The sequence below is a fragment of the Talpa europaea genome (assembly GCF_964194135.1).
Source record: "Talpa europaea genome assembly, chromosome: 3".
Taxonomy (NCBI): Eukaryota; Metazoa; Chordata; class Mammalia; order Eulipotyphla; family Talpidae; genus Talpa; species Talpa europaea.
The window spans coordinates 97,499,827-97,523,961 of NC_140069.1; the positions used below are offsets into that span (position 1 = coordinate 97,499,827).

Here is a 24,135-nt window from a genome sequence, read left to right on the forward strand (position 1 = left end):
AGTATTTCAAAGACGGGCAGTGTGAAATGCAGTGTTGTTAAAACTTTTTTTTTAATTTTATTTTTATATTCCCCATACAATTGCAACCCCCTTATTTTGACCCCATCCCTCCTTTCCCTGCCCCCTTCATAATGTGTCTCTGGTTCATAGTTGTTTGTTGATGTTGTTAAAACTTTTGACTGCGTTTCATAGCAAGAGATTTTTTTATTTCAAGACTGCATAGAAGTATCATTCTAGGGCCTCTCCGGTGGCACAGCAGTTGAGCGCCACCCTGTGAAGCTGTCTACAGCCTCTGCAGTGCCAGTTCGATCCCCGCCAGGGAGATACTGTCATGGCATGGCAGACCTCTCCTGTCTCTCCTGCTGCTCCCCTCAGCAGTGTATTCCTTCTGTCTGCCTGTTCTGCTGCCCGTTCTTGCTCTGGTAAATTCTCTCATCCTCCCGCACCACCGGCCTGTACCCCAGTTCTTGTATAAATAAATAAATTTTAAAAAAAGTGTCATTCTATGTGTGTATGTGTCTGCATGAAAAAAATATATACACACGTGTAACTGAAATAAAAATTTCATAAAACTCTGATGGTTCCTGTTTTCTTGTTTTTTAAATAGTGCCAGTTGCAAACTATTAACTTGATTTTTATTCCTTTTTTTTGAAAAACACGAGTTCTGGACTAAGAGTTTGTATGCCACATTTTCCCCTATTTGTTTGACACTGGGTAGTCTTTTTACTTTTTTCTCCTCATTTTAAAATGAGCGTGTCCTATTCACTGATTCTCTATGTTTTTCTTAGTAATAATGTTGGATTAATTTGTACTGTATGTTGGATTCTATTTGTCTTTATGTTCCTGATTAAGGAGAAATCACTGAAAAATTGCTTGAATGATTTGCATGTTTGCTGTTTGGTAAATGGCGTAATAGAGTTGTTTTTTTTTTTTTTTTAAAGATTTATTTATTTATGCATACAAGAACTGGGGTACAAGCCAGAGGTGTGGGGAGGTGAGAGGATTCACCAGAGACAGAGTGAGAAACAGAACAGGCAGAGTGACTGAAATACAAACTGTGGAGGTGAGACAGGAGAGGTCTGCTGTGCCATGTGGATAGCTCGGTGGCCTGCTGGGGATGGAACTCCTGCAGCAATGGCTGCGGATAGCTTCATAGTGATGATATCCAACCTCTTGCACCACCAAGGAGGCCCCTCTAATGGTTTTCATTAGAAGGAAATTGGAACCACACTTTGAATTTCCTCTTCTTCCTCAGATCAGTACTACCTCCTTAGAGGGCCTTCCTTGACCTCACATTTAATGTAGACTCCTCAGATTTGCTCTCCATGTTTGAGTTTTTATTTTTTCCATAGCAGTTTATCACAAGCTGAAATTAAATTGTTTTCTGTGTTTGCTTCTTTCTTGTCCCACACCTACTAAGACAAAATCTCTAAAAGAGTAGGAATCCTGTTTTGTTTCATCCTTCACAGCTCCTGTTCTGGCACATAAACTGTACTTTAGTAAGTATTATGAATGAATAAGTGAGCAAATGAATGATTAAACCAAGTTCTTTCATGCTTTAAATGAAACTGCATGTAGTAAAGGTTGTATTTGAACTTTATGCATTCCTCCCCTGCCACCTGTCACTCCCTCCCCATTAATTCTTTTTTTCCTAGAAATGTGATTTTTCTTATCAGAGTATTTGCTGATCATTGTTGAAGGTGTCTGTTCAGAAGGCCTTGTAATTATCTTTGTTTTATTTAATATTTTTTCTATTGTAGGTTTTTTTTTTTTTTTTTTGCACCTATGTACAAAAGGAAAACAGAAACCTGTTTCATGATTTCTTAAATTAGCTTTGTAATACTTTGGTTTTGTAATACTTTGGTTTGTGTGCTAACCTGACTTTATAATACTTTGGTTTGTGTGCTAAACTGTATTTCAAACTTTAATGTGCCAAATTGATAATTTAAAGAATAGTTCAAGTTATTCATCATCAGGATTTTATGATTATTGCCCTAAACTATCTTTACCATTTTCTGGTCACACTATTTTAAAGCAAAAAAGAACAAGCCTTGTTTGATATTGCAATGCACTCAGTATTTACAATAGGACTTTCTAGTGGAGGTAAGGGGGGAATTGGGGATAGAGGAAAGATTAGGTGGTGAGTCAGGACCTGTGTCCTGGAGCAGTACAGTTTCTGCCACTAACTGATTATCTCATTTTAGGGTAAGACTGTTAACATCTTTGGGCTTTAACATCTGAAATGTGGGGATTGGATGAGATGTCTTCTCAGGTTTTTTCAGTACAGGTATGGATGATGAAGCTGTTTTAATTATACCTCTACATTTTCATCTCTTCTGTACCTCTAGTTCCCCCTAAACATTACAGGGAGATCACATTGTTGCTGATGTTTAAAGATGAACTATTAAGGCATCTTTTGGTGACTACTTAATGTACACTGGGCTCTGTGGGAGTTGTGGCAGCAGTCGCTAAGCATGTAGTGCTTGTCCTTGAGGGACCTGGGACTTAAGAAGACAGTGCTCACACATGATTGGATGGTTTTGTGTGTAAAAATCAGTTGGAGTAAAGTAATGTGCTGTTGGAGTTAGATCACCATGGACTAGAGAAAGGTAATAAGGTTTTGAAACCCTTCTGGTTAAGGTAGCTTTTAAACAGATCCCCTCATCTTATTTTAGACTGCTTGGAAGATGAGCTATTCTCATCAACAACATGCTGTTATGTCATCTTTAAGGACTGGGTAATTCTTCAGTGACAGTACGAATAGAATATTTCCTATTGTTCACAAATTCTGAATAGAAACATTTTCAAGCCTATAGCTTCTCCGACAGCTAATTGTTTTTGAATGAGAGCATTTAAGGAAAGATGTAAGAAAATATACTTAGTAAATTAAAAAGCACATAAATGTAGGATATCAGTATTATATTAGACAGTGGAAAGATTGACTTGATTAGGGGAGATGGTTTTGTGAATGATGGAAAATAAATTTGGTGATAGGGGATTAGATTATGGACAGTCATGAGAGCTAATCAGAAGAGCAATATAAGGTGACATTTAATCTTCACCTTGTACCTTTGTGAAAGTGAGGACATCAGGGCTTAGGAAGATAAAATAACATAGAATATCCAATTTTATATAGAGAATGATATAGTACCTTGAAGCTAGAAGTAGGGTAGGAGTGTGAGTGCTGCTTTTTGAAGAGGTCACATTTGAGCTAAGTGCTAAAGGACAGCAAGCCATGTAAAGCCCTCCAAGCAGGGGAATAACAGTTTTATAGACTCTGAGGTTAGAGTTAAGTTTGGTGTGTTTTGCCTAGTGTGACTGTATTACAGTGAGCCAAGGCAGAAGGAGTGTGAGATTAGGACAAAGCATAGGGTGTAAGTCAGATTATGCTGGGCCTTGGGAACTGTGCTAAAGATTTTTAAATTTTATTCTAAGCGCAGTGGGAAACTGCTGAAGCGTTGTTAAGCAGGGAAGTGATGTGATAAGACTTCTTGTATGTGTGTATATGGTAAATAATTGTAACATACAATCTGACATTTTAACAGTTTTAAATTGCGCAGTTCAGTAGCATTGAGTACTTTCACACTGCTGTACAACCATCACCATTACAGGTCTCCAGAACTTTTTCATCATCTCTTTAAACCACAGCTCTCCATTCTTCCCTTCCCCAGCTCCTTGTAATCACCATTCTACTTTCGTTCTCTATGTTATCTAACTATTAGGGATACTCCGTGTAAGTGGAATCATGACAGTGTTTGCTCATTTGTGTCTAGTTTGTTCAGCTTAGTATAGTATCTTTAAGGTTTAGCCATGTTATACCTTATATCAGAATTTTATTCCCTTTTAAAGCAGAGTAATATTCTGTTTTATGTATAGCCATGTTTTGTTTATCCATTGTCTTTTGACTACTGTGAATAATGCTGCAATGAACCTGGGTGTACAAGTATTTTTTTGAGTCCCTGCTTTCAGTTCTTTGGGGTATATATTAAAAGTGTACTTACTGTATTGTGTAGTGATCTAGTATACCTCAATGTTCCTAAGGTTACTGACAGTTCTAGTAACATTTTTTTAGTAGTGGGGCCTCCCCGGTGGCGCAGCGGTTGAGCGCTGGGTTGCGAAGCTGCCCGCGGCCTCTGCGGCGCCGGTTCGATCCCCGGCTGCTCCCCGGCCCCGGAGGAGGATCCCACATGGTGCGCAGACCTCTCCTGCCACCCGCTGCTCCCCTCAGCAGTGTACTTCGGTCCTTCTGCCTGCTCTGCTCTCCGCTCTGGCTCTGGTGAATTCTCTCACCCTCCCGCGCTTCTGACTGTACCCAGTGCATGTATAAACAAAACAAACAAACAAATATAATAAATAAATAAAAACATGCCTCTATAAAAAAAAAAAGAGTTTTAAAAAAAAAAAAAAAAAAAAAAAAACATTTTTTTAGTAGAATACGCCAAACTTTCTACGTAGAAAAATCATGTTACCTGTGAAAAGGATTGTTTTACTTCCCCTGCCCCCCCAAAACAACAAAAAAAGAATAGTTATTCGGTCATATGGCAAATCTATGTTTAATTTTTTGAGGAACTGCCATATTGTTTCCACAGCAGCTGTCCCATTTTACATTCCTGCAACAGACATCTCCATAAAAAGGGGAGGTGCAGTGTTTCATGTCCCACCAATTGAGGGGTGAATTGAGCGGTGCACAAGAATTTCAGTTTTTCCACATTTCACTAACACATTTTCTGTTTTGTCTTTTTTTTTTTTTTTTTTAATAGAGGCATGCTTTATTTATTTATTTGTTTGTTTTTGTTTATACATGCACTGGGTACAGTCAGAAGCGCGGGAGGGTGAGAGAATTCACCAGAGCCAGAGCGGGGAGCAGAACAGGCAGAAGGACCGAAGTACACTGCTGAGGGGAGCAGCGGGCGGCAGGAGAGGTCTGCGCGCCATGTGGGACCCTCCTCCGGTGGCCGGGGAGCAGCCGGGATCGAACTGGCGCCGCAGAGGCCGCGGGCAGCTTCGCAACCCAGCGCTCAACCGCTGCGCCACCGGGGAGGCCCTCTGTTTTGTCTTTTTTTAATGATAGATATAGGGGAAGAAAAAAAATCCTTTACTTTCTTAGGTTTATTGACTGGGACCCTGCAAATTAAATTGACAAAAGACAGATTAACAGGAGAAAAAGGTTTATGTCATATGTAGATGTGGGCATCCCAAAAATGAAGTGAAAGCATCAAGGAAGCATTTAGGCCTGAGGATTTATATACCAGCAAAGAGTCATAAATTGTGGCATCATGACAGGACAAAGGAAGAGGAGTTTGAGCTGCTAGAGGCAATAAATTGTGGGATAGTATAGATATAGGGAAAGTAAATGGAGGATTAGGGTTGTTTTAGTAAGGTTTGTACAGATTTGTCTAAGTGTTAACTTCCTATCCCCCATGATAAGAATGTTTTCACCTTTATCACAGGAAATTCATGTCTTGTTTTTAGGTAGAAATGCAGAGGGCAAAGAGTCCTTGCACTGCTGTTTTTCAGTTATCCTTAGCCTAAAATAATACTTATGCCAAAGTGGCATATTGTGGGGTGGTGTACTTTGATACCCTTCATATCCATCCTAATGGGTATGAGGTGATGTTTCATTGTGGTTGTAATTTGAATTTTCCTGACAACTATGATTTGAGTATCTTTTCATGTCCGTCCTTTTTAGCCATTGAGCCTCTCCTTTGGAGGAATGTTCAGATTGTGACTATTCAAATCACAACTTTTGTTTTTGAATGGACATTTTGGCACTGTGAGGACAATGGCTTGAAGTGGGATTGGAGAGGAGCATAAGAATCCACTTGAGAAGCAGCTGCAGGAATCCTGTTGGAGATGATGATACTTGCACCACACTCTGTTGTGCTTGATCATGCCTAGTACTCTACAGATACTTCATTTTAAAGTATATCTCCTCTCCTTAATTCTACTTTTGGGCCATATGGACTGTAATTTCTGCATTTGGAAAGTTCTCACTTCCCCCGGGGATCCTAAAAATACCCAGGATTCTATATTAGGCCAAAATAATGATGATGAAGATTATGATTGTATTTTTGCTTTAACTAACTTTAACACTTCTCTCTTTTAAAAAAATTTTTTTAAAAAGATTTATTTATTTATACAAGAACCGGGGTACAGGCCAGATGTGTGGGAGGGTGAGAGGATCCACCAAAGACAGAGTGGCGAACAGAACAGGCAGACTGACTGAAATACACTGCTGAGGGGAGCAGCGGGCGAGACAGGAAAGGTCTGCTTGCCATGTGGGTATCTCCACTGTCGGCGGGGATCGAACTGGCACTGCAGGGCTGCAGACAGCTTCACAGCCCTGTGCTCAACCACCTGCACCACCAAGGAGGCCCAACACTTCTCTTTAAAAACTTTTATTGGGACAACTTTGAACTTTTATTCTTGTCAGTGATTAATAGACAATAAATATAGTGACTGCGAAGCTAAGATTGAGAATTTTTTAGGTTGTACACTATTTAGGTGGAGGAAGGACTCTACTATATACTATGCTAGATAGTCCTCAAACCTCATCAACAATATAGGCCTTTCAAATTTTTAGATAATGTCTTTTAGATAGTGTTTCCAGGAGCTGGACCAGTACTTGAAACATAAAGAGAAGTTGGGGAAGTTCTGAATGCAAGTTCCTCTTTCATTTGCAACTTTGAACATTGTCCTGAAAGAAGAGGCAGTTGAACCAAACCTTTCATTCCTAAAGAATTCAAAACTTCTTGTCTGCTTTTTCCTATGTGAAATCACACAAATCTCTCAGGGAACAGAACAGTGAATTCATATTGATCATAGGGATTAATGGGATACCCCTGAAAATTGCTTTCTTTATTGTAACGCCTTTACCCCTGCCTGGCAAATATAGAGTCTAACCTACTCTGGCAGGTATAACTTGGCTTCCAGCAAAGACCACCTGCTTTCTATCTTGCCCTTTCCCCTTCAAGGTCATTCATTATTGGTAGGTTCAGGTAGGAACCTTATGTTTCACTTGACAACTGACTTGTAACTTTGAGTTTCATGGTCCTACAGCTATCATTGTTGCTTCGTGAAAAATTTGAAATTTGGACAGTGATTCGCAAACTGCTGCACACTGCAACAACCAAGGGCTCTTTAAAAATTACTGATGCCTGGTTCCTACTCTGAGAATTTGTAATTTAATGGGTGTGTGATGTGACTTGGCATTGGGGTTTTAAAAAACTCACCAGGTGATTTTAATATGAAGCTTTCCTTGAGAAGAGACCAAGGGTAGAATCGTATCCTTTTAAAAAATCTTAGTCTGGATTTACTTGCAGATGCTTGTGGAAATAAATGCTTAGAATAGTTTTCTGGTCTTGGGTTGCTTCAGGAGACTCCTCATGGACTTTCGAAGGGCTCAGTCCTTTGACAGGCATAAGTTGGCTCTCAGATATCATTTTAACTTGGCAAAGGCTGCCAGGTGTCCTTTCTTCCTGGTAGTTCCCACGTCTACTTTATTCCTTGGTGTCTTTTTGTAGTTCCCTAATGTAGAATGGTTTAGCCTCATCTTTTTGCTACTCCCCAAACAAACTCATGTCACGTTAAATGTTTTATTTATTTATTTTTTAAAAAAGATTTATTTATTTTTGCATAAAAGAGCTGGGGTGCAGGCCAGAGGTGCGGGGAGTGGGGGAGAGGTGAGAGGATTCACCAGAGACAGAGTAGTGAGTAGAACAGGCAGATCTGCTGAAATACACTGCTGAGGGGAGCAGCGGGCGAGACAGGAGAGGCCTGCTGCACCATGTGGGTCAGCTCCCTGGCCGGCTGGGGATTGAACTCAAGCTGCAGTGGCTGCAGACAGCTTCATAGTGCTGAGACTTAACCCCTTGCACCACCAGGAAGGCCCCAAATGTTTTATTTTTTATCACTATAGGAAAATGTATAACAAACACAAGCAAGATACAATGCTTATAAATTTCTTGTCATAGTAGTCCCTCTAAAAGTTCTTGCTTTCCCTCTGAGATGGACTGCTTTTGTTGGGGGTGGTAGTGAACAGAAACATTCTACTTCATATAAGGTTATGAAGACCTTGCATGAAGGCCTTTTTTCTGAATGGTACAGTCAGGTAATACAGGTTTTCCCTGCTACTGAAAGTAGAACATTTTTATTTGGTACGATATGATAGTTTAACTTTGGGGTTAGGAACACTATTACCATTAATTTATACTGAAAGCTCTTTGAGCATTCCCAGACCCAAAAAATTGTCTGCCATATCACACCAAATAGATATGCTCTGCTATTGTAGTGGGAAAAACATTTTATAAAGAAATACAGAGAAATAAAGAACTCTTTATTTAGATCTTTGCATCCTCACACTAAGAAATGCTTGAACTACCCTCTTTCTCTTCCCCACTGGTAAGAACCTTATTTTCAGAGTCCAAGAGTTATTTTTGTTGTATTTTTGCCAATTTGTTTGCTTTGGTTATATATGTTTCACATGAATGAAACTGTTAGTGTGAGACTGAGGGGTACCCAGAGACCCTAATGTTAAGGGGTACATGTTTTGAAGGGATTCAGCCATCCACATGTACAAAGGCAAATAAAATAGTCTTTTTTAAAAAAAAAAAAAAGAAATGCTTGGTTTAATGTCAGGCATTTTGGGCCTCCTCAATGACCTAGGGGTTAGGTTTCAGCATTATCACCTCTATCGCTGAGTTTGATCCCTGGTCAGGAAGGTGACCCACCTGGCGCAGCAGACTTCTCCTATCTCATCTGCTGCTCCCCTCAGCAGTGTATTTCAGTAGCTCCACCTGTTCTGTTCCCCACTCTGTGTCTGGTGACTCCTCTCACCCCATCCCCTCACCTCTGGCCTATACCCCGGTTCTTCTGTACAAAAAAAGGGGGGCCTTCTTTTTCCTTGGAATTTATAGATTTGGGGGTATATGCTCTCCCTCTGTGCTTCTGTTTTTTCCACTACCAGTGTATTTTCTCTCTGAATTTGGGTTTGCTTCTGCCACTCACCCTTTTTAGCAAATATTGAGTTCTTATGTGTATAATCATGTGTATTATGGTAGTGAAGAACCTTTTATTATTAAGCTTGTATCTGTTGGAAGGACTTTACCTCTTACAGATTAGGCTCCCTATATTCGACTGTCCACCTCACCCTTCCACCACTGCCCCTTACACACACACACCCTGAATCTCTTGTTCTCTGCCTAATGTCATTGCAGTCTTGGGATTTGTGACTTTTGTGGAGTTTTGATATGGCTGGGTTTAAGAACTTTGTAGAGGAAAAGACAGACCCTGGGTGGACATAACGATTTTAAGCTTGTGAGCTTGTAGCTTTTGCCAAATTTCAAGTGAGGTCAGTTGGCATAGGTAAAAATCTTAGGTAGTATAAATCCTCTGAGCCTTAATTTGACCATCTTTACGGTGAGAATAATAATAATAATATCATCTAAGTTTGGGTGTTATTGCAAATATAAATGAAATAGCTGCTGTAAAGTGTTTATTGCAGTTATACACATGATAAGAACTCAATATTTGTTCACAGCTACAACTATTTTATTGACATAGCTGTAAAGAGGCTGTGGTTAAATGCCTCTTTGAAAGCTTAGAGTGTTACCTGCATGACTGACTAGTTGTATAACCTCGGGCAGATTATTTTTTATTTATTTTATTTTTTAGTTTTTTTTTCTTTTTTTCCCCCTTTTTTCTGTATTATTTTATTTTTTAAAAGATTTATTTATACAGGGCCTCCCAGCTGGCGCAGCGGTTGAGCGCTGGGTTGCGAAGCTGCCCGCGGCCTCTGCAGCGCCGGTTCGATCCCCGGCTGCTCCCCGGCCACCGGAGGAGGGTCCCACATGGCGCGCAGACCTCTCCTGCCGCCCGCTGCTCCCCTCAGCAGTGTACTTCGGTCCTTCTGCCTGCTCTGCTCCCCGCTCTGGCTCTGGTGAATTCTCCCACCCTCCCGTGCTTCTGACTGTACCCAGTGCATGTATAAACAAAAAAACAAAACAAAAACAAATAATAAATAAATAAAAGCATGCCTCTATTAAAAAAAAAAAGATTTATTTATACAAGAACCAGGCTGCAGGCCAGATGCATGGGAGTGTGAGAGGATTCACCAGAGACAGAGTGGGGAACAGAATAGGCAGAATGACTGAAGTACACTGCCGAGGGGAGCAGCGGGTGAGATAAGAGAGGTCTGCCACTCCATGTGGGTTGCTCCGCACCGGCGGGGATGGAACCAGACTGCAGAAGCTGTGGACAGCTCCATAGCACTGCACTCAACCACCTGCACCACCAGAGAGGCCCATGGGCAGATTATATAACTGCTCTTTGTCTCAGTTTTCCTACCTGTTAAATGAGAGTAGTATTAGTATGGGTTGTTGTGAGAGTTAAATTAGTTAACTTTTATAATGAGCTTAGAGCAGTATCTGGTACAAAGTCAGTGATTAAACTTTTTTATTACTATTTTTTTAATACATACAAGAACTGGGGTACAGGTCAGAGGTACAGGGGGTAAGAGGATTCACTAGAGACAGAGTGGTGAGCACAACAGGCGGATCTACTGAAATACACTGCTTAGGAGAGCAGCAGGTGAGATAGGAGAGGTCTACTGTGCCATGTGGGTAAGCTCCCTGGCTAGGGATCAAACTCATGCTGCAGTGGCTGGTTATAGCTTGATAACACTGAGACTTTAACCCTTGCTCCCTCAGGGAGGCCCAAAATCAGTGATTATAAGTGAGTAGTGGTTGTTATTTAAAGTACCCTATTTGCTTTGGTTTTGAGTCTCTTCCTTGGATCTGGTCTTGGATCTGCATAGTAACCTAGAAGTTTCCAGGCTATCATTTTAATTTTCATCTGTCCAAATACCTAGAGTATATGTTGTCAATTCTCTAGTGACATCATGCCATGAAGCTGTCATGTGACTGCTTCAAGACAGATTCCAGTTCATCCTCCTCCTGGATGTTGGGTCAAATAGTGTAGCACACAGGTCATACTTGAAAAGACTTAGGAGCCGGTAAAGATTTATAAAGGAAAATGATGGCTGGGGTCGTCAAAAGTCCAAGTTTTGAACCTCTTGATTTTTATGACTTTGCAGGGTTTTGTGGGTCTATTGAGTAGTAAACTATCTTCAGAGATCACCTAACGCCACTTATGGGAAGAGAGCACATTTCCTTATTTCTAATTTTAATTTTGGCATCTACCTTTTTAATTTAATTTTTAAATATTTTGAAGGAGAAGGAGAAGGATTGCCTTTTATGTATTTGGGCTGATGGACCTAAATTTGAGTAGGTTGAGATCGCCTATAAATCTTATTATATAGTCACAGTTTTAGTTACAAATGACGGGAAATTGTTTTATGAGTTTTGTGACTATGGTGGCTTTTTTTTTAAGATACTCTCAATAATTGACATTTATTTCTAATTTAAATCTGAGAGTTATGCAAATGAAACTGATGAGGCCTGGAAGCTTGCTTAGTGATGGAGAAAGTTGTCAAAGATGTTGATATGGTTCTAAACCAAAACCATAGAATATCTTCCTAAATCTTTCATTGTTTATTCTGTTACTGATACAGGTTAAAAGACTAACTGTCTTTTTTCTTTTCAATTTTACAGAGTTCAATTGAGAGTTGGAGGCAACCTTGCTGAAGATGAATATATAATAATAGAAGAGGAGGTTTTTTTTTTTCTTTCTTCTTTCAAATCTTGATTGCTTGGTGGCTTGGCACTTTCGAGTCTGTTCTTTTCATCAGGATGATTTCAAGAAAAAATTTGTCCCAGAAATTGAGTTTATTGTTGCTTGTATTTGGACTCATTTGGGGATTGATGTTACTGCATTATACTTTTCAACAGCCAAGACATCAAAGCAGTGTCAAGTTACGTGAACAAATACTAGATTTAAGCAAAAGATATGTTAAAGCTCTAGCAGAGGAAAATAAGAATACAGTGGATGTCGAGAATGGCGCTTCTATGGCAGGATATGGTAAGATAACTGTCGACTATTCCTAGTCTTCTCTTCAACTTATCCCTCTTTAAAAATGATCAGTCATGGCACTCCAGCTCATTACTTCATGCACAGGTCTTTACAAAATAATTTTTCCTTGACTTTTAATTATGAAAAGATTCAAACACTCAAAAATAGAAGTATGATAAATACTTTTATATCATCACCTTGATTTGAAAGTTATTAATGTTTTGCAATATTTGTTTTGTCTAGTTTTTGAAAAATATTTTAATTATAGAAATTGTGACATTTCATTGCTAGATATTTCCTCATACAGCTCTAAAAAAGGTGAGCTTTTCCTACATAATCACAGTACCATTGTTATACCTAGTTCATATTTAAATTTTTCTGATTGTCTTATCAGTAAACCATCAGTTATATAACATCTATTAATTCCTAAGAAGAAGCATTTACCTGTATTTTCAGTATTGTTTAATACCACTCTTCCATTCACCTCCTTCATTCCTGCTTTGTTTAAGTTCCTTATGCGTGCCATGTTTTCTCTTGCCTTCAAGACTTAGAAGTATGTAGGTATTTTCTCTATGTTAATGCTTGTTTTCTTTTAAACTAAATTTATATATGTATGCATTTAAAAATAAAAATGTGATGATTCCTAAAATTTAAAAGAGCAGATCTCACCCCCAATAGATAGCAGATTCCCCATTCTTCCATGCTAGCATTTAAAATTCTTTCATCTGACTTATTTGATAATTACCTCCATACCTCTAAATGTGCTCTATCAGCTACTTGATTTTTTTTTCATGTATCAGAGTAATCTGTTAACTTCCCACTATACAAGGTGAGAGTTCAGCTTTCTTTCTTACCCCAAATGGCTTTCATTCATACATGTCTCTTGTCCTGTTGTTTTTATATCATAATTTTGGCTAGAAGAGTATTCATTGTTTTCATTATTAGGACTTCATTAAGATATTTATTATTGAGCCATACAGTATATGGTTCATTACAATTTTCCTTCCCTATGTGACTATATTTTTCCCTCTAGAATTAATGTCAATCTTTCATTACCTAATTTTTCTACCCTAATTACAACCCAATATATTCCAATATATTCAGGTATATTAAGTATTTCATCAGTTCTTTATCTTGAAGAAATCTTTCCTGGAGTCTTCTGATCTGCTTTGTCCTGGACTGTTCTGTAATTTTGCATCAGTAAAGTGTTTTAGGATCTCACTTCTACCTGGGAATTCCCTTCACCTCTCTCTTGTTTTATATCGCCTATTTCCTAGAATTCTGTGGCTTCTTTTTTATTGGCTACTCTCTCATTTTAGGGGAACAGATCCTGTAGTAGGTTCCTGAGAAAGGTAAAAGGGACATAAAAGTTTTGAGTCGTTGCATATCTGAAAAGGTTTTTTCCCTTCTACCCTTATGTTTTAGAAGCTTGTGAGATCTTTGTCCCGTCCCATTCTGAAATTTCTTGATGTGACTGGATATGGAATCTTTTATACATGTGCTGGGACTTCAGTTCACTTTAAAATCTGAATCCAGAGTCAGCAGAGGTTAAATGCCTTTGTTCAGTTTACCATCTTTACCAGGGAATGCACTGAACACGTTCTGTTTCTCTTCTCCCCTTTTTGATTTTTTAAAAAAGATTTATTTATGCATACAAGAACTGGGGTACAGGCTGGAGGTGCAGAGGATGAGAGGATTCACCAGACAGAGTGGGGAACAGAACAGGGAGGCAGACTGAAATACACTGCTGAGGGGAGCAGTGGGCAAGTCAGGAGAGGTCTGCTGCGCCATGTGGGTAGCTCCCTGGCTGGCTGGGGATCGAATTCATGTTGCAGTGGCTGCAGATAGCCTCATAGGTTGCATCTCAATCCCTTGTGCCACCAGGGAGGCCCCCTTTTTGATGTTTTTCAGGAAGGTTACAGGTTAGTTTGAATTTGGTCTTGAGGATCAAACTTTGTATTTCACTTAGGCCAGGGATGCTGAGAGAAGCAATAAAGAAGTGTTTCTTTTGGAACAAGAGAAATATGTACTTAAAAAAAATTCCTTCTACTGGAGTAAAATTATTGCCGTATTTGTACTGTGCTATCTAGCTATCTATAACAACTCACTTATAAGAGCAAAAATGAGCCCCACAATATGTGGTATTTTATAAACTTTTTAAAAATGTAATACATCATGGAAATATTTCCATGTCAGTGAATATGTACCTGCATAGTTTAGTAGCCATACAGTATTTAACTAATTCTCTGAATTTTTTTTACCTGAAGTATAATGGACGGACAACAATATTCTGACATTTGATTTGGCATTTGTTTACATTGTGAAATGATCATCATAATAAGTCTGCCACTTTTTTTAAAGCAACTTTTAAATTTGCAGTATTGTTAGTGATCATAGTTCCCATGCAGAACATTGTATCTCCCTGACTTTATTTATTCTATAACTGAAAGATTGCACCTTGATCCCATTCACTCATTTTGTCCACCCCTAGCCCTTTACCCTTCTGGTAACCATTGATATGTTTCAGTCTATGTGATTTTAATTTAGTGTTTTTTGTTTTTTTTAAGAGTCCACATAAAAGTGGAGTCATATGGTAGTTTCTCTGACTTATTTCTGATTATAAAGGTACTGTGTTTGTTATAGGCATTCAGCTAGCTTGGTAATATACAATGAGTAAAAGTAAAGCAAAGAGAACCTCAGTTAATTTGGCATATACTGGGGGTCAGCATCCTTTTTTCTTAAAGGACTAGTAGTAAATATTTTCAGCTTTGTGTGTCATAAGGTCTCTGTTACATAAGGTCATAAGGTCTCAGTGAATTGGGGATACTTTCTCTGAGTCTCACACAGATTGTTACAGAGCACCTTGTAGTTGATGCATGGTTTCTACTTCTGGTTCTGAATCTTCATCAGCACCAGTCTTTTGCCATCCAAAGTCCCATCTGACTCGGCTTTCTTTTAAGAATTTTGTTTTTCTCTCCATTATTGTGGATGAATACTAAAAAATTGACTCCACAAATATTTTAGGAGAATTGGAGAACAGTTTAATGTTAATATTTAAATGCTATTCTGAAAATTGAATTAAAAATAGTTATTTCATGTGATAAGTAAATACTGAACACAAGGGTCTTAATTAGCTCTGTCTGGTTGAAAAGAAAAGAAATAAGGAGGAAAACAGAAAAGAAAAAACAGTTCTTTCAGAAACAACTCTAATATTCCTTTTAGACACTAGGTTGAAATTTCTTAAATTTTAATCAATTTTTCAGATATGTGAACTCCTATAAGAAATGGAAATAGTGCTATAAACATGTTCCTAAAACAAGCTACTTCAACTTTCATAGTTGAAGAAAATCAGTTTTAAAAAATTATCTAAACTGGGGACTTTGGGAAGATGGAGATCTACGTTTTTCCCTCTTTTATCCAGCTTTCCCTAAATTTTACATCTAAGTACAACTGAAAACCCTGGCCATTTTATTAAAACTGACATGAGAATCTGGACAAGAATAAGTCAGAATGATTAGATACCTTAGGAGAAGGAATGAAACAGCAGCGTGTTTTGTGGATTTTCTTATACCTTGGATATTTCAGACAAAGCCAAAGAGCCAGCAATCTAGAAATGCCACCAGGAAGAAACAAATAAAGCCCCAACAAAAACCTGTTCTCTTTAGCTGAGAAAGGGGAAGCCTAGCCAGCCAGAAAGAGAGTAACCATTCTTTTCAGCCAAACACCAGAGAAAAAAATTGTGATCCATCATCCACACGATCAAAGGCCAAGTGGGGGATCCTAGACTACCACCCTTGCAAGACTCTAATGAGACATCTAACACCCCCTTCCTTTCATGGACACCCAGTACTTTCATCCCATATGGCAGTAATGAGATGCCTTTGTTATCTCTGGGCTATGTCAGAGGAAACTTATTGGAGAGCCAGGATTTTTACCACTGCCCAGTGGTGAGGAAGCCAAAGGTACCATCTTGTTAATGAAGAGTAAATGGGGATGTGGAACTCCTACCTCTGTCCAGCAATAATGAGTTGCTCACCACCCTTGGGTGACATCTGCCTCTGCTTCCTAGTAAAAGGTGATACTCCTCTACCCTGCCAGAGGGGTGTCAGGAAAAAAAAAAAAACAACTGCCTAACATGTGAAATTTAAATATGATCCACAGTCTCTTAACATTAATATGTAAATGTCCAGTTTTTAAGGTTTCAAATAAAAATCACTTATACCAAGAACTGGAAAAGTTTCACATTGAATGAGCAGTAAAACCAGTGACAAATGTTAGAATTATCTGAAAAATATTTTAAAGTGTTCATGATTAAAAATGCCTCAGTAGCCACTCTTTCCCTTCAAGAAGCCAGTTCCAGGGTCTGCTACCCTGTGAGGGTTTGAGGCCGGACTCAAGGGTGGCACCTTCCAAGCCCACCCCCAATATCAGCTTTCTCTGTGGACTACCATTCCCTTCCTTTTGCCCCACTCCACAATAACCACTTCTCCCAATTTCTCTGTTCTCCCTCATCCTCATACAGCTTCCATAAGCCTCCCCACTACCTTTCCCACAGGTCCAAGCCCACAGCTCCTCCGTGGCACAATTTTTGACCTCCATGGGTGATTGTCCAGGAAAAACGGAGAAGAGACCAGGACCCGAGTTGTATAGAGGCTGCCTGGATAGGCTTAGGAGCCTTTTTAAGGGATCTCCCTACCCCTCCCCAGGGGCTTTGGTACCTTTCCAAGTCTCTGGGACTCCCCGTCCATTTCCTGCCACTCTGTCAGGAGATTCAAGTATGGAGGATCACCTTGCTGTTATGTATGAAAGACTGAGATAGGAGCTTCCCATCTCATCCTTCACTCCCATAACTATACTCTCTAATCATCAAATGTGGAATTCATCAGTGAGATCCTGAACACATGTACTAAGTGCCAGACATGGTACCTTTTGTCACTGACCCTCCGCTGCTTCCTGGCCTGAAACTATTCTGCATAGCTTCAGTTGGATATTCTGTAGTTGCCAACCTGAGAAATTGAGCTTGCAAACCTGGGGGTAGCTTGTGGGGCTCTTCCTGTGTTTGTGCAAATGTGACAAGGAAGAGTTTTTTATGTCCTATAATGCCTATTCTACCTTCTACCTGAATTCCAGTGGTCTTGCTTGTTGCCATTGCCCACACAACCTAATGCCTTCGCACCCATACTCAATACCTATGAAGAAGCTGATAGTGGGAGCCCCTGGGTACTTTGGTGTGGTAGAGCCAGAACATAGCTTACACCTGTGCCCTGAGGCCTAATCCAGGAAGTGGAGTAGAGGCATCACTGAAGACTTTGCTACACACAAGAGGAGTAGGTGTGTAGGTGGCCTAGAGTCTGAGGAGCCAGCATTTTCCCATGTATTTTTTTTTTAGGATTTATTTATTTATTCATTCATTCATTCATACAAGCACTGGGTACAGCCAGAAGCACGGGAGAGTGAGAGAATTTACCAGTCAGAGCAGGGAGCAGAACAGGCAGAAGGACTGAAGTATACTGCTGAGGGGAGCAGCGGGCGGCAGGAGAGGTCTGCGCACCATGTGGGACCCTCCTCCGGTGGCTGGGGAGCAGCCGGGCATCGAACTGGTGCTGCAGAGGCTGCGGGCAGCCTTGCAACCCAGCGCTCAACCGCTGCACCACCAGGGAGGCCCTTCCCATGTATTTTCTTTTCCTTTCCATTTCATGCTGTGTAAAGCAACTTGTAAATAATAAAATTTAAGTGAACATACAAGAATAAAATGCTTCAATAAGCAATTAACAAACACAAACAAATGAAAAAATGGAAAGCTTCAACAAAGAAATAGAAAGTCTCAGTATTTAAATAGAACATAAAGAAAGGTAGAGATTTTTTAACTTAAAAATTTATTTCCAAAATAAAGTTTAGCAAATGGACAGCAGAAGGAGAGGACAGAGGAAGGAATTAGTGAACTGGAAGGTGAAACAATACAATTACCTAATTTGAACAACAAAGAAATAGAGTGGGAAAAAAAATGAACAGAGCTTTAGGGACTTAACAAAAGATCTAACATTTGTGTTACCAGAGATTTGGAAGGAGAGAAGAATGAGGGATGAACTGGAAAAGTACTCCAAAAAAAAATTACCAACTACCCAGACTTGGCAAGAGACATGAACTCAGATTGAAGAAGCTGTATGAACTCCAAGTAGAGTAAACCCAAAAGCTGTGAAAGCTTAAAAGATAAAAATCAAAAGCAACTACAGAAAAATGACTCCGTACCTGTGGGAAAAACAGTTCAAATGACAGAGGATTTTTCATCACAAACTGGAGATCAGAAGGAAGTGGCAAAGTATATTTTAAGTGCTGAGCAAAAGAACTATCAGCCTATAATTCTGGATCCAATGAAAATATCCTTTAGGATTAAAGGGAAAATCAAAGACATTTTCGGATTTAAAAAAAAGAATTTGTTACCAGCACACCTACTCTAAGAGAAGCTATAAGGAGGTTCTCTAGTCAAACAGTAAAAGGAACTATCAGGAAGAAGGAAGAACATGTTAAGAAAAGTAACATGTTTCATTTTCTTGAATATTCTAAACTATGGTGGTTGGAGCAAAAATCTTAACATTGTCTACTGTGATTCTAAATTTGTGTAAGAGGAAATACCTAAGGCAATCTATTATAAATAGAGTAGATAAAAAGGGTGGTTCATTAGGGTTTTCCAGAGAGAGAGAGAGAGAGAGAGAGACTGATTGATTGACTTTAAGAGATGCAGTTTGTAGGGACTGAAAAATCCAAAATCTGCAGAGGAGACTGACAGGCTGAAAATTCTGGCAATAGCTGATTTTTCAGCCTTGCATCTTAAGACTAATCAGTCTGGAGTCAGAATTCCTTCCTATTCTAGGAACTAGTCCCTTTCCTTAAGTTCTTCAGGTGATTGGATGATGTTCACCTGCCTTAAGGTGTGTAATCTGCTTTACTCAAACTCTACAAGTTTCAATGTTAATCCCATCTAAAAATACCTTCCTAGTAACTCTGAACTGTGAATTTGTCTAGGCGCCATAGCCTAGCCAAGTTGACAGCATAAATAGTTATCTATCACAGATGGTTAAATTGGTGGATTGACTGATAAGTATGCATAGGGTCTGATATGTCAAGCAACCACTATGACAATATAGAGAAATACATTCAAAATACTAGTGTTGATTTTTTAATTTTAAAAATATTCAAATAACACACAAGAGGATGGGGGGAAAAAAAGGAAAATGAAAATTGGTACAAAACAGAAAATGAAATGGTGACTTAAGTTCTAATGTATCACAATTACATTAAATATAAGTGTGTAAACTATGCCAAATTAAAGGACATTGGCAGACTACATTAAAAAATGTGGCAAAAAATGTGCTCATTCAAGAAACTCACATCAAATTTGATATTGACTGACTGAAAAAGTAAAAGGATGGAAAAAGACATGTAATGCAAACAAAGGAAAGCAAGAGTGATTCCATTACAGTAACTTCAAAGAACATTACCAAAGTCAGAGAAGGACATTATATAATTATTAAAGGGGTCAACCTACCCGGAAAAGATAAAAATTCTGAATGCATACCTACAAAATGATAACATTAAAGAGTGATAGACAACATTAAAGAGTGATAGAATTAGAGTTGAGAATTTAATACCACCCTCCCCCAGAAATAGAACTACTAGATAGAACATTTGCAAGGATATAGAAGACTTGAAGAACAGAATCTCATCAGTGGACTCTAATTTGCATATATGGAATGCTTGATCGATAGCAGAATAAACGTTTTTTAAAAGACAATGGAGTATTCACCAAAATTGGAATGTAAAACATATAAATTTAAAAGTATTGAAATCGGGCCTCCCCAGTGGCGCAGAGGTTGAGCGCTGGGTTGCGAAGCTGCCCGCAGCCTCTGCAGCGCCGGTTCGATCCCGGCTGCTCCCCGGCCACTGGAGGAGGGTCCCACATGGTGCGCAGACCTCTCCTGCTGCCCTCTGCTCCCCTCAGCAGTGTACTTCGGTCCTTCTGCCTGCTCTGCTCCCCGCTCTGGCTCTGGTGAATTCTCTTACCTTTCCGCGCTTCTGACTGTACCCAGTGCTTGTATAAATTAAATAAATATAAATAAATAAATAAATAAATAAATAAATATTTAAAAAAAATAAAATAAAAGTATTGAAATCATATGATGTGTTCTTAAACTACAGAACTAATTCAGAAAACTAAGAATTAATATTTTTCCATTCCATCCTTTCCAGAAAGTAGAATTTTGTTGATCTCTTCGTCTACTGATGGATGCTTGGGTTGTTTTTACCTTTTGGCTATTGTGAATAGTGCTGAAATGTACGTGTGTGTACAAGTATCTCTTTGAGTCCCTGCTTTCTACTTCTGGGGGTATATACCTAGAAGTGGAATTGCTGAGTCATAAGGTAATTTTTTGTTTTGCTTTTTGAGGAATTGCCAAAGTGTTTTCCATAGTGACTGTACCAGTTTATATTCCCACCAGCAACCAATGAGAGTTCCAGTTTCTCCACATCAACTCAGTGCTTATTTTCCCTTTCTGGGATGATAGCCATCCTAGCAGGTGGGAAGCGGTAACTCCTGACCTTGGGCATCTTTTCAAGTGCATATCTTTGGAGAAATATGTCTTCAAGTTCTTTGCCCATTAAAGAAAATGTTGTTTACCTTTTTGTTGTTGAGTTTATGAGTTCTTTTTATGTTCTTGATATTAGATCCTTGTGAGGTATGATTTACAATACTTTATTCCATTCAGTAGGTATTGTCTTTTCACTTTCTGAATAGTGTCCCCAAAGTTTTAAATTTTGACGAAGTCCAATTTACCTATTTTTTTCTTTTGCATGTGCTGTTTCTGTTTTTTGTTTTTGTTTTTTGTTGTTGTTTTTTCGTAACAGAACCATCAGCAAATTTATCAGGTGTTGTTGGGTGGTATTTTCCCACTGATGGTCAGAGTAGGGCTTGAATTACTTTTTTTTTTTTTTTGGTTCAGGATCAACAACAAAAAAATAGCTCTTAGTTGCCACTGAGTAAGTATCTAATATGTGCTAGATGCCTTTGGGAGAGATTAGAAGATAGTCTTTTTTATCTTTGTCTGGAGAAAATTTAAGGTAAAACCACTGCTAATATATTGACTGCACTAATCAGGTTCCTAGCATCTGCCCTGGATCATATACACTCCCGTACTTCAGCCTTTGGAGGCTCAGGTTTCTTGTTTCTGTACTTCATTGAAATTCTTACTTAATTCAGCTAGCTTTTTATTTTACCTGCCTAGTTCACTGTCATCTTTACCAGCTGTTTAATAAACTCAAGATAAATGGGTTCTTCATAGATTAACATTTGAACCAGATTATAAATTTGTTTTAATGTACTACAAAAATGAGAATTTCCCCCACATTCATAACTGAAATTCCTTTAAGAGACTATACATGTTGAGTTGTTAATTAAAATAACTAGACTTTTCCTATTTGTGGTGTGAGGGCTTTTTCTCTGGTATACTTTTGCTCAGATGACTCAATAAATGTTCACTTTTTTGCATGAACTATGAAAACACCAATATTAAGTGTTCTGTCTGTTTGGTATGACTTTTTCTGAATTTTTTTTCCCCACCAGCGGATCTAAAAAGAACAATAGCTGTCCTTTTGGATGACATTTTACAACGCTTGGTAAAGCTGGAGAACAAAGTCGACTATATTGTTGTTAATGGCTCAGCAACCAACACTACCAACGGTACTAGTGGAAACCTGGTGCCAGTAACCACAAATAAAAGGATAAATGCATCAGGCAGCATTAGATAGCATTTGAAGATCACCTTGTGCTGCTACATCCACTGTGGATTATGTCCTATGACAGAAAAGCTTTTTAATTGCTGATAGTATAGAATAATGCTTTATAATAAAAGCTCTACATATTTACATTTTTGGAAATATGCTGGATTCATGGAACTCTGTATCTGTATATAAAATTTTGAAGCTATTAGTTTGCTTTCAGACAAGTCTCTTCAATGCTGTACTATATCCTTAAAGGGAGATTGATAATGTGGTTGATGTAGTAAGCAGGTAGGTGATCTTTGTATAAATCTTTTGTGTTTGAGATCAAGTTGATACTAAAACACTGAAAACATGGATTCATTTCTATAAAATATTTATTTAAACATGTACCATATTTTTCAGACATTATTGTTATAAAGTCAGTCTCATTTGTTCTCAATAGGTGTAAATGTTAGACTAACGCTATTAGAAAATGTGCTTATTTCCAGTACTATATTTTGTTACTCAGATTATGAACAGAAAAAGAAAATGTAATGTTGAAAATAACGTTTGAAAATCATGACCCAAAGAATGTCTTTATTTGCACTATCCTTCAGAAATAATTGAAGATTAATTATTGTATATTTTTAAAAACTTAACATTTGTAAGAGTATAATCTTGAAAATGGGTAGAAACCACTGTCTGTAACTTAAACATTGGGGCAATTAAATGATAGTAAAGTAGTAACTCCAATCTCATATATAACATTTTCTTACATATATTCTGAAGAATAAAAGATATTTTTATGAGGTTAAAGTATTAATTCATGATTTTTCTTATACATGAATGTTAATTTAAGTTTAACCCTTTGTGTATACTATTAGGAGAATGCATTTCAATATTTGGGTAATTTTTGTTTTTATCACATTGTCAAGGGATTGGGACACTGAGATATTTGTGAAACTGGGACTCAAGGACTTTAGCGAGGTGCATATAATAAAGGTATTTGTGTTGCATTAAATTGCTTAGAAAATGTTAACATATGAGAATCCTGCTTTATGAAATTTTGGGTTTGAATAACAAATACATTCATTTTATATAAAGATTGCTTAAACTCATTAAGAAAAATACAATATAAATTATGAAGATTGATTATCTTTTTAGGAAAACAGCTATTGTATATAGCACAAGAGATCCTAATCTTGGGTAATTCTAGTATAAAACAAAATACATCTTTATTTAAATTTCCCTTGTAGCAAATTTCATTGCCATATGGTGCCCTATATTTAATAGTATTTATTCTCTGTAATAGCTGCTTAAGTGCAGCTACCTTCTAGATTTAGACTATATTGAATTTAGTTTTTGGTTATTGTATTGTTCATTATTACAATATGCTATCAAATGTAGTAGCAATAATTATGCTATTTTGTTAAAATAAGTATGAGAAAATATTGTTTCATGAAAGGTAGCTTTCCAAACTCTTTTGTGTACATTTATGTGAAGAACTAAATTATATACCATTGCCAGATGGAGTTTGGAATAATTGTTCAGTCACTCTTATTAGATGTAGACATTTTTGGTGTTTGTTTTCAGGGATGAAATAAAATATATTATTTGTACTTACAAAGTGTTAGCATAAACTTTTTTTCTTTAATGATGGCTGTGCACTTACTAAATTATTAAAGGGAATATTAGATAATTTGGGGGTGTGTTCCACCTACATCAGACAACTTTTTCAAGAGAAAAATGGAAACTTACCTTATCCAAGGTAGGAGAATCTGAGTCCAGGAATCAATTGGAATAAATCTGGGGATTGTGACTGGAAGTGGTGCCTAGGTTTGTACCCTCACTTAAAGTTCACTGTTGGGTTTTTAAACATCAAGATTTACGTATATATCTTCAGTTAATCTTAGTTATTGAGACATTAGCATAGAGGGTAATGAGTCATAGGGCAAGCAGAGAGCCCTTAGGGTCAGAATAGAATAGGAAAATCCTCAGAGTAATGAGACTTCCATAGATAAGGGCAACAAATTCCAAAGGGAACTAATCAAACACCCTAGGACTAGGGACAGGACATTCCACACACACAAAAAGGATGATAAAAGGATGCTACAATACGGGCCAGGATGCAAAGACTTAGTTCTGGCAACAGACATCAAGGCAGTGAGTGAGACCACCAAGAACTGACCAATCACAAGGAAACTGGTGGAGCTTTAGAATAATCAGGGAAAGAAGGTATGTATTCCCTGAGGCATGACTCCACTTCAGCTTCCTTGCCCCTCCCTGGCCTGGTTCCACTGGCCCGGGAGTCCCACTTTATTTCTGTTCTTTTTCTCCTTAATAAACGTTTACTTTCTTTAAACCCATTTGTCTCTTTTCGCTTGCTTGCCTGAGCATCAGCAAAGTTGTGCTGTG

The 24,135-nt window shown here is 38.2% G+C and overlaps 1 protein-coding gene across 1 annotated transcript; it reads left to right on the top strand.

Annotated features, from left to right (window-relative positions):
* Positions 1–11,452: 11,452 nt before the first annotated feature.
* CCDC126 (coiled-coil domain containing 126) lies at positions 11,453–21,768 on the top strand (the record flags this gene model as incomplete). Its single annotated transcript, XM_084229483.1, has 2 exons — positions 11,453–11,976; positions 21,584–21,768. The coding sequence occupies exons 1-2, from the start codon at positions 11,748–11,750 to the stop codon at positions 21,766–21,768; spliced, it is 414 nt and encodes a 137-aa protein (XP_084085609.1). The 5' UTR covers positions 11,453–11,747.
* Positions 21,769–24,135: the final 2,367 nt, after the last annotated feature.